Below are 18,455 nucleotides of genomic sequence, written 5' to 3'. Positions count from 1 at the left end.
AACTGGGCCGCCGCCCCCACCCTCATTCCTGCTCGCGGGCTTTCTCTGCCACAACGCTGGAAGGCTGCAGCCGTGGAGCTCAGGCGTGGCCGCAGCGCAGCGGCTCGAGGACTCCTCCGGGGAAAAGCAGCGCAGGCGGGCATTTGCAGAGATCGCGGTAAGGTGACGGGGGGAAAAGGAATTGGCGTCTTTTTTCCCCTGGCGACCTCTGTATCAGATCCTTCTGTCCCGTTTTTGGAGTCCCCAGAGGTGTTTTGCGATGGTGAGCTGGCTGCTGCCTGTGTGGGTGACGGTCAGAGTGTGTACAGGGGGGGCACAGGTGAGGCTGTTTTTGTGAGCTCTAAGAGCTCTAGCTCTGGAAAAAATAAGAAAAAAGCCAAGAGTAAATCACGAAAAGGAGGGGGGAGAGGCAGGGGGTTAGAGGACAGTCAGGTATTATCATCAGACTGTGGCAGTGAAAGTGATTTGCAGGAGGGGTACGTTTTTGAACCAAAGGGGCGCCAGAGGGGGCTCCAGAGAGCTGCAATCAAAGAGAGACAGTGTGAGCTAAAACCCGCTCGTATAACCCCCTCCTTGCGCTCATTTTTTTAAGTTTTGCCCCAAGTTTTGAATATTCAGAAGCCCCATATAGCTGAACACTCTGACCGTTTAGACTTTCAAGAGAAAATTACCTCCCATATGGCAGATCTTGCTCTAGAAGATACAATCATGCCAGTAGATGGGTCAGGCAGTAATGACCAGACGCCAGTCAGCTCACAACTTGTTCAAGACATCCAAGATAGTCCACCGTCAAAGAATCCAGGAACCTGTGAGGTAGTTTCGAAACAGACACCGAGAAATAATCTGCACCCGCTGCAAGTAGAAAGGGGAGAGTCTGGCGTAGGTGTGGATACAGCTGGTTCCTCGATTGAGTCTTTGTTAAACTCTCTAAAAGCAGACATAAAGCAGGGTTTCGCAACATCTGCTGAAAATCAATCAGAGATTAGGGCTGCCTGCGACGTCTTGGAGCGAAAAGTAGATCGTTTGAACGAGAGGACAGAAACCCTTGAAGGCTCGGTAGAAGAACTTAAAGCCAATTTGGGTTCTGCCCAAGCAAAAATTCTTAACTTGCAAAGAGAGGGAGATGCGATTCGCGAGAGGGTTGAGTCTTTGGAGAACTTTTCAAGAAGAAATAACCTCCGGCTTCTGAAGATTCCTGAGGGGAGAGAGGGAGGCGACATAAAAACCTTTGTCGTAAAACTGCTAAAAGATTCACTCAGCTTAGAAGAATCATCAGATATCTTGGGGAGAGATATCCAAAGGATTCATAGGGACCCTTTCCGTCTAAAACCTGGCAGAGAGAAGCCTAGAAAAATTCTGGTCAACTTTCTTACCTATTCTATCAAAGAAAAAATCCTAAATCTGGCCCTAAAAAATAAGACTTTAAATGGTCCGGATTTTCCTTTTGAGATTCGCTCTGACCTGTCAAAAACCACCCTGGATCGGCAGTGGGAGCTGGGCCAGAGGATGGAGAAATTATGTGCCCTAGGTGCAACAGTGCAAATGAGATTTCCTGCTTTTCTGCGCGTTATGTATAAGAACAAAATGCACAATATTAGATCTCCTTTTGAGGCGGATGAAATGTTGGAATCACTAAAGGATCATTCCCGGGGAGGAGCAGGAATCTTCTAAAAAAACAAAACAAAAAAATGTTTGTCTGATCTCTCCATGCCATATTTGGGTCGTATGGTAGAAAAGACAGGGATCTTCCAGCCAGTCAAGAAATGTAACAGAAGTTGATTAGAAAACATATAAGAGGGCAAAGGAACTTAATTGTCAGACACAAAAAAAAAAAAAAAAGATATGTATATGTATATATATATATGTATATGTATGTATATATATATACATATATATATTTAAAAAAAAAAAAAAAGAGAGAGGCTGGAAGTCTTTTAAAATGGGGTTGTTTAGGTGTCACTGGGAGGCTCTTTTTTAGTTATTTGTTTACTGTACTTTTATATTCTTTAGGAGTGAGTACCTTTTGCACTACCTTTGCACTACCTATTACGCAGCTTGTGAGTGGAGGGAGGGGAGGAGGGGGGAGGAGGTAGAGGGCGCAAACTGGCAATACATCTGTCCAGTTTAGGTGGGGTAGGGTTTTCCAGGGGGGAGGGTGTTGCACAGGGTGGCAGGGGTAAAAATAAAAAAATAAATCCTCAAATGTCTGAGCCCGAAGGGTACTTGTATGCAAATAGCCTAACCTATCAACGAATATTTTTTGCCTCATGCCCCATAAAAATCAGAGTAAGACATGACAACAAGGTGGCAGGGAATTTAGAGGAGGCAGGGGGGAGCGGTGACTGTTTGAGGAGATGATTCAGTTACATTTTTTATCCTGGAATGTCAATGGCCTGCGCACTAGGGGGAGGAGAGCAAACATTTTTCAATATTTGAAAGATTCCCCGGCACAGGTCATAGCCATTCAGGAGTCACACCTCCTCAAGGCGGAAACAACAGAGTTTCTAAAAAAGGAAAAATGGGTTGACAATTTTATTTGCACAGACCAATCAGCAAACATTAGGGGGGTGCTTTTTATTTTCAAAAAACAAGCAAAAGCACAAATCATGGAATATAGGGAGGATAGGAGTGGTCAGTGGCTTATTGTAAGGGTTATGTTAGATGGCCTTCCTTTCATCCTGATCGGGTATTACGGCCCTAACCAGGACGACCCCACCTATTTGAATATCATACGAGACAACCTACTGGCTCTTCATGACCAGTTATTTGGATGGGTGACTTTAACATCGTCCTAGACCCGACATTAGATAAGTCTGCTAAATCTAGAGCCTGTGCCCACTCCAAATCTAGACAAGTTCTCGTAATAGCAATGTCACAATTGGGTCTTGCAGATGTTTGGAGGGAAAGGGCAGAGGATACGTTGGGGGTTTCTTTCCGAAACTTTGAATACAATCATGTGTCTAGGATAGACTATGCTTTGTTTAGTTATTGTCTGAAAGACCTATTGATAGATATTTCCTACCTTCCCTCACATCTCTCCGATCATTCGGCCATCTCATTTATATTGAAACCAGGACACAAACATAGCCATTCTTCTTGGTCATTCGATCGCACCATTCTTTTAGAAAATGAGGAGGTCAATTTTTTTCGATCAGAGACCCGGCATTTCTTGGAGGTAAATATAGATTCTACGGAAATCCACGTCATGTGGGATGCATTAAAAGCCTTCTGGAGGGGGTGTATAATGAGAAGAGCTTCCTACAGAAGGAAGAAATACAGGGAAAGTGTTGAAAATCTGGAGGGGGAAATGAAATCTATTGAAAGCACCTTGGGTGTCCAAACTAGATCAGGTGCAGACTTTGAAAGATATGGAGAGTTAAAGTCACAATTAGAAAATATATTACAAGCTAGGGTCTCTAGAAGGTGGGAGGCGAGCAAAATATCTCATTTTGAGTTTGGCGAGGCGGCGGGGAAAATTCTCGCTTGGAAAACTAAAACCGACTAAGCTCGAAATTATATCAGGGAGATTAGGGTGGAGGGAGATGCTGTCCCCCAGATCACTAAGGATGAAATAGGAGGTGCTTTCCGGGACTTTTTCCAAGACATCTATAAGGAAGACACCCTGGAGGATAAGGCAGTGAGGGAGGCCTGGCTAGACCAACTTTCTATTCCAAAGCTATCACCAGAGCAGAGTAGGTCGTTGGAAGAAGAGAAATTAGGAAGGTTTTGGGGCAAGGAAAGCGGGGGAAGGCAGCAGGCCCCGACGGGTTGCCAGGGGAATTTTATAGGGCCCTTAAGGAGGAGATTGCCCCAATAATGGCTTCTATTTTTAATAACATCCTTTTGGAGGGGAGGGACCCTCCAAAGTCTTGGAACGATGCCACGGTTGTCCTAATACCTAAACCAGGGAAAGATCCGAAAGAATGTGGGTCATATCGCCCAATCTCGCTCCTCAACAGCGATTATAAAATCTTTGCAGCTATTATGGCATCCAGGTTGGGGAGGGTGGCGAGCTCTTTAATTCATGAAGACCAAAAGGGCTTTATTAAGGACAGATACTTAGCTGACCTCATGCAAGATCTGGTTGGGGTGATTGACATCGCTACCACTTTTACTCTGCCTCTGGCTGTCTTTACGCTGGACGCGACTAAGGCCTTTGATAGGGTCAATTGGTCCTATTTGACTGCAGTCATGGAGAAATTCAATCTGCCTGGAAATTTCTGCCGTATGATTTCACTCATATATAAGGCCCCGACGGCAAAGCTTTATGTAAATAACTCCCTAACAGAGCCTTTTGAAATTTCAAGAGGCACAGGGCAAGGTTGCCCGCTTTCTCCCCTCCTTTTTAACCTATATATTGAACCATTCGCACAGATTCTTAGAGAGGAGGCTAATATACCACCATTTAGCTTTGGAGGGTGGGAAAAGCAGGTAGCTTTATATGCCGATGACATCCTCTTAATGACATCAAATTTAGATCTGGCCCTTCCCTCGGTGATCAGGAGGGCTGAGGAGTTCGGTAAAATCTCCGGATACAACATAAATTCCGAAAAAAACTGAAATTATGGTTTGGAATATCTCAAATACTCAGGTGAATGTAGTGTCCTCTATGCGTTATCTTGGCATCAGAATAACCCAAGATATAAGTAAAATCGCCACTTACAATCTTGAGCGAGTACATAAGGAATGTCAAAAACAACTAAAGGCATGGAACCATCTCCCGCTATCTATCTTTGGGAGGACAAACCTTATAAAAATTTCCATCCTGCCTAAATATACCTTCTTGTTTAACTCTATCCCTATGGCTTTCGATGTCAAACAAATATCTAAATGTCAACAAGAAATAAACTCTTTCATTTGGAGGAATAGAGCCACGAGATTGGCTTGGAAAAAACTGAGGAGAAGGAGAGAAAAAGGAGGGTTAACGTGTCTAGATATCCAATATTATGCTTGGGCTTTCCAATTATCCTTTTCAAGAATGCTTCTAAAAACACCAGTGGATAACCCTAGGGGGAGGATGTTTCGAGCTATGTTGGAGGGGTCAGAACTTTCATCTGACGGTTTTCTTTTTACGTTTGGGGACCAGAAATTCTTTAAAAAAATAAAATTAAAAACTCTTCAATCATTGGCCAGTAGTTGGTCCATAATTAGGAGACGAACAGGGATGAGCTACTTTTCCAACTTAGCCCCCATCTGGGATTCGCCTGGCACTCCTTTGTGTCTTAAAGACAGGCTGGCATGCTCAATAAAGGAAGCCGGAATTCTCAACTGGGGAGAGCTGATAGCAGGAGGTTCATTGATACCTTGGGAGGCTTTGCGGGAGAGAGTCGGGCCTAGGTTAACCAACTTTAAATACATACAGTTGACGAGTTGGGCTCAGGCATTGATAAGGAAGGGAGTCCCCCTGGGAAATTACAGTAACTTAGAAAATCTATTGATGAGAAGACCAGGGGGGGGGGGGAAGGAGGTTGCATGTTGGTACTGGGCGATCCTGGAGGAGATAGATGATGACATCAGTCTCCCGGAGGTGCTATGGGGTAGCAATGTGGGTGAACAGTGCCAGCATTTGTGGCGGAACTCTTTTAGTTTACTGTATAAAATTGTGAAGCCAGCTTGGCTGAGACGAAACCACCTATTTACTTTACATCGTGCATATCTGTCTCCCCAAAAATTAACAACAAATGGTGTACAGAGTTCCCCCGGGAGAGCTCAAGAAATTTGGCTCAACCTATAATTCTCTCTCGTGATATCTAGACAAGGGGTGAAGAAAGGGTCTCAAGTGTGCAGTGTAGACCCATATTCCAGAATGAAAAGGTACCTCACACAGGCTATCGACAGGACCACAGCTGTAGCCCCAGTCGATAGTTGTCCAGCCTCATCATCGGTACCCTGCTCCTTCGGCAGGCTGGCGGTGCAATGCCCGTCGGGCAGCGGTGAGAGCTGCACTTTTGGTGGAGATCTTTAATTCTGGGCCAGCGGGTGTGTGCGTGTGAGGGGCCTAAGGGAGTGTAATCGTGAGCGTGGTAGTGAAGTTAAAAGAAGTCAGGGGAGTCCTGTTGGTGAATGTTTTATTGGTCAGGCTCCCTGCTTCAATAAAAAGAAAAGGGGTACTAAGGGGTGGCAAGTAATGGAACCAACCCTTATTCAACCCTTTATGTGCAAGAAGTGGTCAACATGTTTCACGCCCTAAGGGCGATTCATCAGGACCTGGGTGCTCATAAATTACTTGGTTCCTTTAAAAATTTGTCAGGACACCAGTATACGACCTGAGGTAGTGTCGTATCATAATGGTTCCACTGAGGGGACCTTCTGGAACCCTAATGTTTCCTTCTTGAAACCTCACGGGCCGTCCAAGTGGGGCCAGCAGCGAGATGAGGGAGCCCTCTAGCGTCGCTGCAGGCAAGCTGCTCTGCACCTACCCCTCCCACAGGAAACCAAGGTCTGGACAGCCCCAAAAATTAGCCAAATTCCAGCCAGGAAAAAAGTGTAACTAATGTGATCTTGCAGAAGCCTCAGATGTGCACATGTTTAAAGAGTGCCCAGCCATTAGCCGTTTTTGGGAAGAGGTGATGGATGCCCTTTCTTCTATTCTAAATATCACTTTGAGTAGCACTCTCCCTCTGATTATCTTCTGGATTGATGAAAACATCCTAGGGCATGCCAGATCCTTCCTGTTTTTTGCAATTTTAATGGCAAGGAGACAGATCTGTAGGTTTTGGGTGGATACAGCCCCTCCAACATATACAGGATGGTTATCGTCCCTATATGAAGTTTCTAATGTAGACATGGCCAGATCCTGCAGCAGGAAAAGAGTTGCTTTTTGGGAATATTTGACACAGTGGAAGTAGGTTTCCGGGTTTTTTTTCTTTTTTTTCCCCGGTCCTATGATTATGCCAGCTTCCCTGCTCCATGGACCTACAACAAGGGTCTTTCTCCGAATCTCTGGTCCAACAGGCCGAAATATGCTTAGATGGAGTTTTTTAAAGGTCCCCCTCTTTGTGTGTGGTTTTCTCCTTCTTCCGCCAACCAAACATCTTTTCTTTTTTGTGCAACTGTCTGATGCGCACTACAGGTTTCTGGTGGGCAGGACAAGTTAGCACAATATGGTGGTCGGTGGTTTCTTCAAGCACACATAAGGGTTCGGCAAATGAGGACAAGAAAAAAAAAAAAAGAAAAGAAGTAGGCGCCATCACTCCATACATCAGGTGCTAGAATATGAAACACATTGTTTCAGGCGAATGGTACATCACACATTGTACGTATGCTGTCAATTTCACCTCATAGTTGCCAATGAGAAGTTAGAGGTGTGCAGTATTCTTAGTGTGTTTGACACTGGGAAACCAGGAGGCGTACTATGTCAGCATTGAGGCTAACACACCACTGATCCTACAAAGTTGAAATTTCGATGTCACTGCTTTGCTGTAACAGTAAATTAAAGAAAATATTTTAACTCTGGATAATTGTGTTTTTCTTCTAAATGCTTGTATTTCTTTTTCAATGTTATTGTGTCTACGCACAAAGTTAAATTAAGTGTTTTCACAAAAAGAGTATCGTTTTGAACTAAAGATACAGGGCATTTATTTTTGGCAGGAACTTTATATTATTTCACAGTCATTCTTATGTTAACATATTCTAAATAGTTGTGTTCATTTTTTTCTTGATGGTGACTTCTCAACAATTTTATTAAAATCCACCTCAAGTGTTTCTGTCAGTACCAAGAGAGCCTTTTATGAACTGTACTGGATCGAAAGAGTATTTTGTAAAATATGTTTCCACTGTCCTGTATAAAAATGTACCGTCATCAAGAAAAAAAAAATTAATGCATTGTTTAGGTCCTAAATGGGTGCATGTGTACAACCCGATGCAAAAACTAAAGAGAAAGGTGCTGGTGACAATAATGTCTTTGTAAATGCCATAGCAGATCTAAATGAACCTTATTCTCCTACAGTATGCATTGCTATTAGTTGTAAATTTGTTTTTAAATGAAAACAACAAAGACAGAAGAGGACTATGTATCTGCTTTATGAATGCACATTTTTAAAAGTGAATGATGAGTTTTTTAAATATTTTTTTTAGTAAGACTGATATAAATAATCAAGGGGTGTTGGAGAAAATCAGGGTGAGTGGAGATTTAATGCCTAAAAGTAAAATAACAATTATTAAAAAGGCTGAGTTATCACAGAGATGTTGGAAGACTACTTTGCAAGGTAAGAAGTTAAATCAGTGAAAAGGGTTGTAAACAAAATATCAGATAGTAACATATTTAAGGCAAATGAAAGAGTCAAGTCTGAGAAGTTTTTTCTTACAAAGAGGAGCTGTAATTCATGTGGTAGATCACAACACAATTCGCCATATACGTAATGTGAAATGTATGGAGTGTGGTGTCATTGGACATTAAGTAAGAGTGTGCAAAAGGAAGGAAAGTAAGTAAAAAGTCTCATGCATTGCAGGGAATAACACTAATCCCTCTGAAAGTAAAGGGGGCACAAAATGAGATGTTAAGGAGAGAACCAAACTTGAACTTGTTCTGAGCATCAAAAGAGGGAAGTGAAACAACAATTTGTCAATTTGTGTTGGATGACCTTTAGGGGAATTCTACTACAAGTAGAGGCTGATTTTGGAACTTCCTATACTCTATTTTCCCAGAACGTATGGGAAGGAAAGTTGTAACAAAATTAGGGAGTAGTTTGGAACCGTCGGACATTAACTCCAAAAGTTATATAGCAATAGCTTACAAATACTAGGGGTTCAGATCATTAATTTTCAGAGTTCAAAATAGGTATGCAATGGGTAAATTATACGTTGGCTGTGTTAGGATGGAAAAACAAAGATGCTTGTATATTACGTTAGATCCTAGCAGTATGGACCTGGAGAGAATGCCAAGGTCTGAAAACCAGGAACATTTATTGAGGTTTTCGAGAACAGGTTCACAAATAGGATAATTTTTAAAACAAATGCTGAACCTAAGATTCACCAAATAATGAGAAATTAATCATTCATAATGAGAGGTTAAGGTAAAGCTGATTTAGAAAATTTGCATTTAGCTCATGCTATATAAACAAAAGAAACATCTGAGCCAATGGCAAGGTAACATTATGTGTGTATATCATGTGTTTAGACAATAATATTATAGTTGGTCAATTTCCTTTAACAAAGAGTGATGAAATCCTGTTGTTAACGAGGAATATAAATGGTTTTCCACCTGAGGCCCAACTTCATCCTATGACCAGGTAGGTTTACATTCTGAGAGTAGGGTGTTAACTCTGTTTATTACACCATTTGGATGTTTCCAGTTTCAGCGCATGCCATTTGGCTTGGCATCAGCTACAGTTTTTTTTTGAAGGCTGCTGATGGATTCGTTTGAGGAAATGTCACCGGCCATTCATTTTCTTGGTGATATACTGGTGATGAGCAGTGACAGAAAGAACAGGATAACTGACTGCAGTTTTGGAGATCTTGAAAAAAAATGTTTGCTAGCAGAAATTACCAAATTTAATATCACATATTTAGCCCATGAGTAAGTGGTAATAGGAATAAACCAAAAGAAAAGTTAGTGGAAGTTATACAGAAAAGTTCAGCACTTAAATCTAAGACTAATACCAGGTTTTTATTTGGTATAGCCGAATATTATTCCAAACCTGTCACCGACTTCTCTGAAAGTTTGTTAAAGAGTGACACCAAATTCAAATTGTCCAAGCATCTTTCGAGGAAATAAAGAATGTCAATCATTTACAAAGCAACATGTTTTGCAAGGGTTTGATACCATGTCTAAAACAATTGTGACGACAAATACCAGCAGTAATGGCCTATGTGCTGCTCTAACCCAACAAATAATGCAGGGAAGGAATGTGTGGTCACGTTTGCTTTATGTTTTCTGTCACCAACTCAGGAAAGGTACTCAGTGATAGAAAGAGAGACTTTGGCCTGTATTTGGGCCCTAGAACATTTTTTAAAGTACATTCGGGTAAAAGAGCTTATCCTTAGAACTGATCACAAGCCTTTAACTATATTTGTTTACAACAGGCTGCATGCTAAGCTCATCAGCCAGAATTTCAATGCAGTCTATGGGTCTACAGGATTAATTTAATTATGACAAATATACACTGGGCGAGTAAAATGTAACTTCTACTTTTTTAAGCAGAATGTTGGTTCCTCTGCAGGAAATTGATGATGATGTCTGGAATACAACATTAATTCTGTTATAGAAGAAACAGGGAATAATGGATCGAATACAGAATAGATTAGAATATGGCATACAGTAACAATGAGGTACTAAGAGAAGTAAGACAGTGTGGAAAATGGACAGGGGGAGCAAAGGTGAGATCAAGCCTGAGTTGAAAACTTTTAGGAAGTGCAGGATGAATTTCGAAAGGATGGTAGCAAAGAAGTAGTGGTTGTATTCCTCCATTGGCTTTGAGGAGGATTACAGCTCTATGTCATAAGGTACACATGAGAATTTTAAGAACTAAGAAGAGCATTAAAGAGCTTTATTGGTGGCCAAGGATGGACTAAGATACTGAAAGATTTGTACAGAGGTCTAGCAATTCTGAAAAAGTGGATAAAACACAAAAGACTCAAAAACTGAAGTTGTATCCTTTCGAAAGTCCTACTAAACACTGAGCACATCTGGCATTTGATATTATGTGTCCTGCTGTGGGAGTCATGGAACGGGCAAGTTTTTTAAAGATTTGGTAGATGCATTTTTTAAATGGTATGAAGCGAAGATTGTTGAAATGTTCACTATAGACTGATATTGGCATTCAATTTAAATCAAAAGATAGGTTGAACTATTTCGAGGTTGCTAACATCAAGCACAGGTTGGAGTAACTATCAGATTAGTGGGAGTGGAGCAGTCAGTTGAAGAGGGCAAATGGGTGATTAAGTAAAATCTACATTTGGCTCTTGGAGGTGGAAAAATGGATGCTACTATATCATTCATTGGACAACATGAGTGATTTTCTAATTCACCATGTCTTCACTCGTGTGACTGTCTACGTGCCTCACAATTCCTATGTCCCTTCTTTTCCATGCGTAACTACGTTCCCTTTGTGGTGTTCTGTACTTCAGTTAGTACCAAAAAAAAGGACACCTTAGGCTTGGACTCGGCTCTGTGCTGTCTCAGAAGGTAGTTTGATATCCAGAAGGCCCAGTGCCAACTTGACAGTGCTAAGTGTCCCATAAGCTTCTGAGTGTTCAAGCTTTCCCAGTTGTTGGCATTGCAGTGATGCACAGAAACTGAAGCAAAAACTGAAGTACAGTGTTGATAAAAGCACTCAAAATCCAAGGGTAGTTATAGAGTAGCTTTAATGTGTAACCATCAACAGCAGAAGTTCCAGCAAACTGTCTTCTCAGTAATAGGAATGTAATCATTCTGACAATGATGTCACTGTCTATGACATTCTTAAAGATACAGCAACATAACACATCCCCCATACATAATAAAAGAACAAATTGAATATTGATGAAAACACCAAACAACATAAAAGAAATAAAGAGTAACAGTGAACATTAATGCATCACAAAATCACTGAACTTCTTGGGAAGCTGTAAAGATCTTCTAGGAGTATTCCTCTGATAACTGGTGGAAGGAGGAACATTGGGAATACTGGGAATACAGGGAAGTTTGAGACCATCACAGCATGGATTCTTGACATCATCGTATCTGGCTAGTTTAGACATGTTCCAAGTGCAACCATTGTCTAAAGTGACAACATTTTTTTTTATGGAAACAATGGTGAAAGGACCAATAAAGTTCGAAACACCCTTGTGACCAAACTTTGGTTTTTTCACAAGAACATTGTCACCTACATTCCATTTTTTGTGTTTGACAACCATTTTAGTATCATAGCGTTGTTTGTATTTTTGTTGATAATTTGTCAACACAATCCTCCTTTTCACTTCCCTTTCTACACTGTCCTCAACCAGCTTCTCTGGAAGCCAAGTTGGATTTAGTTTTGAACATGCTAATCTGCCTCTCAAAGCCTCAAAAGGAGACCTTTGCATAACAGCATTGGGAGTAGTGCGATGTGCCCACCATGTCTCCCTTAAAACATTGCTGAATGAAATTTTGGATTCTAAAGCCCTTTGTGCACAACTTTTTACAACCCTATTCATCCTCTCCGTGAGACCATTTGCTTGAGGAGAGTAAAGAGCTGTCTTCTGATGAATAATACCGAGGTTTTTCAAGAAGCTGTCCATCTCATTGGATGTAAATTGTACCCCATTGTCAGTGAGTAAAATTTTGGGAACACCCTCAGACCCAAACACATCCTTTAAGAATTCAATCACAGTTCTTGAGTTAACTACACTCATGCATTTAGACACAACCCACTTTGAAGTGTAGTCTACCAATAATACAACATATCTCTCATGTGAGGGCATAAGTTCAAAAGGGCCAGCTATGTCTAGGCCTAACTTTGTCCAAACCGCCACAGGAACTTCCACAGGTGACAACGGGGAGTGACTGGTGGTACGTGACTTGTCATTCACCGCACACAAATGACAATCTTTAACTACAGCTTCCACCATGCGATCCATTCCAGGCCACCAATATCTTTCCCTGATGCGAGCTTTTGTCAAATTTCTTCCCAAATGCCCTTCATGAGCCAGGTTGACAATCCTCTCTCTCAATTCACTAGGAGGCACAACTCTATCACCCCTCATTAAATTCCCTTGAAAAAAAGTTAAATCATCTCTTACGGACCAAAAAGGTTTCAGCACACTTTCTAGAGTATCATAATCCGGCCAACCATTCCTGATAACATTCCTTAGTAATAAAAAGACAACATCATCATCCACTTTGCGTGACCATTCTTCCTCGGAAATGGTAGACTCCAAAACCCAATTTATACATGTGGTAATCTCTGTGATACAATCTCTATCTATGGGAAGACGTGATAAGCAATCAGCAGGTTTGTTGTTTAATCCCGGAATGTATTGCACAGAAAAGTTGAACTCTTGTAAGCCTTCACTCCATCTTTTCAATCTTGGTGTCATATGATCACTTTGATGACATGAGAAAATTTGAACTAGAGGACGGTGATCCGATTTAACCACAAATGGTATCCCCCATAAGTAAAATTTGAAGTGACATATAGACCAATATATTGCCAACGCTTCTCTTTCAATGCAAGAATAATTATGCTCAGGTTCTTTTAGAGCCCTTGAAGCGAAAGCAACAACAACTTCTTCACCATTGACAACTTGGAAAAGCACAGCACCTAATCCTTTAAGACTGGCATCGGTTGTCAATATAGTTTGGAGTTTGGAGTCAAAATGACCCAGAGTTGGCATTCCACCAATCTCTTTCTTAACTGAAACAAAAGCTTTCTCGCAATCACTAGACCAGGAAAATTGTACACCCTTTTTTAAAAGAGACCTAATGGGCTCAATGATACTAGCAAAACCCCTAACAAATTTGGAATAAAATTCCGCCATCCCTAAAAATGATTTGACCTGATCCTTATCCACTGGAGTAGGTGCTTTAACAATACTCTCAGCTAGTTCTAATTTGGGCTGAATTCCGTTCCCTGAGATAACGTGTCCCAAATACGTGACAGACTCTAAGCCAATACGACACTTTTCCTTTTTTACTGTAAGTCCACTCTCGTTTAACTTGTCTAACACAGATCTCAACACTTTGTCATGCTCATACGTGTCTACACCATGAATCAAAATATCGTCCTGAAAGAACATTACATTGGAGAGACTGCCCAAAATCATTTTCATCACTCTCTGGAAACATGCAGCTGCTGAGGCTAAGCCAAACGGCATTCTTAAAAAACGGTAAGCACCCAGAGGTGTAACAAATGATGTCAAGTGCCTGCAGTCCTTATGCAGCACTACTTGATGGTAAGCAGAAGAGAGATCAAGAACACTAAAAATCCTTGCTCCCTTTAGGATGCTGATACTCTCAGTTATGTTAGGCAAAGGCTGACGGTCTACCCAGATCCATTCATTCAACCCGCGAAGATCCACACACATTCTAATCGATTTCCCACCATCCTTGGGTGCTAAAACCACTGGACTCAACCACTCTGATGATTCAATCTCTTCAATCACTCCTAATTTTAGTAATTTCTCAATTTCAAGTCTAAGTGGTTCCAGCATCATATTAGGTACTTTCCTGACTTTGTGTACACATGGTCTGGCAGATTTTTTAAGGATGATTCTATGTTCAAATCCTTTTAGACACCCTAATTTGTCAGAGAAAACATTAGGATAATCATCAAAATATTTAGTAGATTCACACACAAGACTTATCTGGGAATGAAGATAACTGGAAAGAAAATCTTTCTTCAGCATGACTTGATTTTTTGGATCTTCAGCTCCCGGATTAAGAATAATTCCTAAATCATGCTGATGCCGCCATCCCAGGAGATTGTCACCTCTGACAGCTACATAAACTTTCCCAGATATACACATACCACTAAAGGAAATGTTGGCTACAATATAGCCTAAGATCTCTATTTTTGACTTATTGTAGCTAAGGGGAGAGATATCAGAGGGTAATAATTGAACATTTTCCAACCCAACCACTTCATCCCAAATCTTATTTCCAATTAACGTGAAAGGAGATCCAGAGTCTGCCATGAGTTTAAATACAAATTTGTCAATTTTCACATCACAGAATGGCATAAAAATACGTTCTGTGTCGACCATCGCATCATTAACATTGGACACTACAAGTGTACGTACTATATCAGAGGTTGGTTCACTAACTTCTCTCTTCTTTCCAGATCTACATACACGTGCATAATGTCCTTTGATACCACAATTATTGCAGATGCTGTCTCTAGCGAAACAATGGGGAAAATTAGAAGAATGAGAGAAACTCCCACATCTGAAACAACGCATCTTGTGGTTACTTATAGGACGTTGTTGGCGAGAGTCACGTTCCTTAAAGAAAGTAGACTCTTTGGACGAAGAAGGGCGATTATCAAGGTTGTTTTTCTGGACCCTCGTCGCCAGTGATAAAAGCACTCAAAATCCAAGGGTAGTTATAGAGTAGCTTTAATGTGTAACCATCAATAGCAGAAGTTCCAGCAAACTGTCTTCTCAGTAATAGGAATGTAATCATTCTGACAATGATGTCACTGTCTATGACATTCTTAAGGATACAGCAACATAACAAGTGTAGCAAGAAATTGACCGGGTCAGGACAAAGCCCCGAAGGACACCCACTCAGAATAGGATGGATGCCTATCTGTCAGAGCACCAGCATACGGCGTAGGATCAGTACAGTCGGTGGAAAGAGAACCCGGAAGTGCTTTGGCTACAGCTGCGGCCTGTACATGCAGGTAAGAGCTGTGGGGCGGTGGCGCGGGGTGGGGTGGGGATTTCGACAAATGACAATGAGGGAAAATTTGTTATTTATTTAATTTTCCCTCATCCTCTGTCGTAATCCACCCCCACCCAGCCCCACTACTCTTACCTGCACAGGTTGCGGCTGTTGGGCTATGACAACCAAGACTGACGAGGAGTCATCATGGTGGGCAATGTCAAATGCAGCATAAAGGTAAAAATTATTTAAATTAAAGCACAAGTGATTTTTGTGAGTTGGGATAGCCACAAAATTCAATATGTGAAATAGTCCAGTTTCTGAGGAAAACATTCTACAGAGTCTTCACGGCAGAGGATTCCCAGACCTGGTTGTGAGTTATGGAGGAGGTAAACAGAAAAAAATGACTTTTATATATCTCAAAGAAAAAGTGGAGAAGGGACCTAGGGGTAATGCTGGAGGCTTCAAAGGAGCCTGAATAGCCAGTGGGAGGCTCCTTAGTCATAATGATCAACACACTTAATTTAAAATTGATGGTTTATGCTTCTGACAGGGACTGCTGAATAGCTGAGAAAGTTTCTGGAGTACAAGAGGCATATGAGCAATAATGATTGGAGGGCAAATGTGTGCAGAATGGGGCTGTCATTGTAAAATGGATGCCAGTAATGTGGAGAGATAAAGGGGGTCAAGTAAGAGAGGTGGTTAAGAAGTGAAAAGGGAGATGGGGGAAAAGGTGGGAGGAACATTCAAATTGAAACAATATGTGAGGAGAAGGAGATTGAGCACCTGTTGTCTGTGAGTGAGGGTTCTGTAAGTGTTAAGCATGAAGGCAAGATAGAGATTGCAGGTTTGGAGAACTTAATACAAAAGTCAGTAACTTAGTTTGAAACTATGATGGGTTGGTCACATGTAGGAGGAGTTGAAGTAGGTAATAATGATAGCATGTCAGCACTTACAGGGTGTGTGATCGTGTCCCATGGTCATTTGTTGAGAAGGGTCCAAGATCAGCTTTTCATGATTCACGTGGACAGAATAGTGAACCAAGGCTGTTGGCGTGGAGTGAGATATGATTTGGTAGGCTACATGCTAGATATTGTGGATTCATCTAAAAGGTTCCAGCAATGGTTATTTTTTTGCGAGGGTCCAAACAAAGGACTACGAGAAACTCTGGGTCAAACGTGATGGACTTTCATAAATTTCAATTCAGAAAATGGAAATATGGAGCTGGTTGGCAAGAGGGGAAATATGATACAATGGAAGGTTCTAAACCCAGAAAAGGTGTGGTGCAGCTTGCCTAAATGGGTGGAAATTCCTGTTGTGTAATAAGCACAATTCCACTCTTAGAATTCAGACTGTTTGGTGACCTGTCTTTCTTCATAATAATTGACAAAGAATTTTAGATACTCCTACCCCACCATCTCAGAATGCAACAGAGCTCACCGGTGGCAGGAACACCACTGAGTGCAGGGGTACAAAGAGACTGGCACCGAAAAGAGTCAGGTGGTCTGTCCGGCACATGACCTCACTATGAGTTGTTGCATCTGTCGAAGTCACTCCGTCGGTGCGCCAGCTCTGGCTTGGAGGATGGAAGTACTGGCAGAGGCTGGAGAACAAGGTGACCGTGGCTTTGGCTGGTGCTGACACAAAATGGCTTGAGATATTGACATGATGTTCACAAGGGAAGCCTTTGAAGCTGGGTCTGGAAAGAAAGCAAAACACTCTCAATGAGGTAATACCTTAATAAGTACAGTGCCAGAAAGGTGCACAGCCATGTTTACTATTGTGTTTTTGCTGGTAACATTCTAGGGATTGAGACTTACATGGGTGAGATTAATACAGTGAGCTCTCGAGTGAAGTCACCCACACCTCTGGAGAAGGTAACTTTCCGTGTCCATTGTGGTGGGAACCCACTGGAAAGGGAGGAATTGTGGCCATATATGGAGAAAGATGGGTTACTCTCATGAGCGTCATCAAAACCTGCATGGAATAAATGACAGAGCCACAATCAGTGGTTTAGATTTCAAACTTAAATATGACACGTTGAGCACACTCACATTGTTTTGCACTGTGCACTGTCATTAAAATATACATGTAATGTACAACTATTTATACACCTGAGTGTATTGTAGTGTATTTGTAATGGCGATGCCACAATACACATTGAATGCAAGAAATGTTTATGCGATTGCAGTGAAGATGAGCCCTCAACAATAGGCATGATCAGACACAGTACATGGAGGCCTTTACAGTGGCTCTTTCTGCTACAATATTTTTGCAATTTTACGTTCTATTAGAATTGGTTATCCTGGGCATTCAAAATCATTATTGAACTTTACATCTTCCTGCCTGTTTCCTCAGGGCCCATGTTAAAGCACCAACACGCTATTCCACAGTACGCCATCCAGTCTATCCATCCAACTGTATGCCACTCCAGTGTATGCCATTCCGCTCTAAGCTACTCCACTCTACAACACTTCACTATATGGTATTCCACTGTACACAACTCTCCAGTACGCCACTCCACTCTACGGCACTGCACTGTAATCTGTTCCATTCTACGCCACTCCACTCTGTGCTATTCAACTGTACGCAACTCCAGTCTACACCACTCCACTCTACGCTATTCCACTATATGCCACTCCACTGTATGCCACTACACTCTAAGCTACTCCACTGTATGCCACTCCAGTCATGCCACTCCCCTTAACTCCACTCGACGCCACTCCACTGTATGCTATTCCACTCGATGTCACTCCACTCTATGCCATTCCACTCTATGCCACTTCACTCTGCACCACTCCAGTCAATGCAATTACACTGTACGCCATGCCACTCTACTCTTTGACATTCCACTCCACTTGATGCTACTCCACTCAACTCTACGACACACTACTCCACAGTACGCTACTCCAATCTATGCCACTACACTAGATCTCACTCCATCTATGCCACTCCACTCTATGCCACTCTACTCTCTGGTATTCCACTGTATGCCACTCCGCTCAATCCACTGCATGCAACTCCACTCTACGCCTGTCCATTCAATGCTACTCAACTGTATGCCACTCCATTGAATGCTATTCCTTTTTTTAAAAAAATTATATTGAAGTCCAAAAATTACAATATAATTAGCATAATACATCCATACAAAGAGTTTACCTTTAGGCATAAAATT

At 41.7% G+C, this 18,455-nt stretch overlaps 1 protein-coding gene across 1 annotated transcript in view; it reads right to left on the bottom strand.

Annotated features, from left to right (window-relative positions):
• LOC144769444 (polycystin-1-like) overlaps positions 1 to 18,455 on the bottom strand; it is a 640,821-nt gene that overhangs the window by 317,565 nt on the left and 304,801 nt on the right. The window contains exons 31-32 of the mRNA XM_078653538.1: positions 17,101 to 17,257; positions 16,721 to 16,979 (exon numbers count right to left, since the gene is read on the bottom strand). Coding sequence (XP_078509664.1) covers positions 16,721 to 16,979; positions 17,101 to 17,257 — 416 coding nt within the window. The remainder of the gene's footprint in view (positions 1 to 16,720; positions 16,980 to 17,100; positions 17,258 to 18,455) is intronic.

Source organism: Lissotriton helveticus, chromosome 7 (genome assembly GCF_964261635.1).
Source record: "Lissotriton helveticus chromosome 7, aLisHel1.1, whole genome shotgun sequence".
Classification (NCBI taxonomy): domain Eukaryota; kingdom Metazoa; phylum Chordata; class Amphibia; order Caudata; family Salamandridae; genus Lissotriton; species Lissotriton helveticus.
Note: the sequence above shows the minus strand (reverse complement) of the source record. Positions and strands in the feature narration are given on the sequence as shown.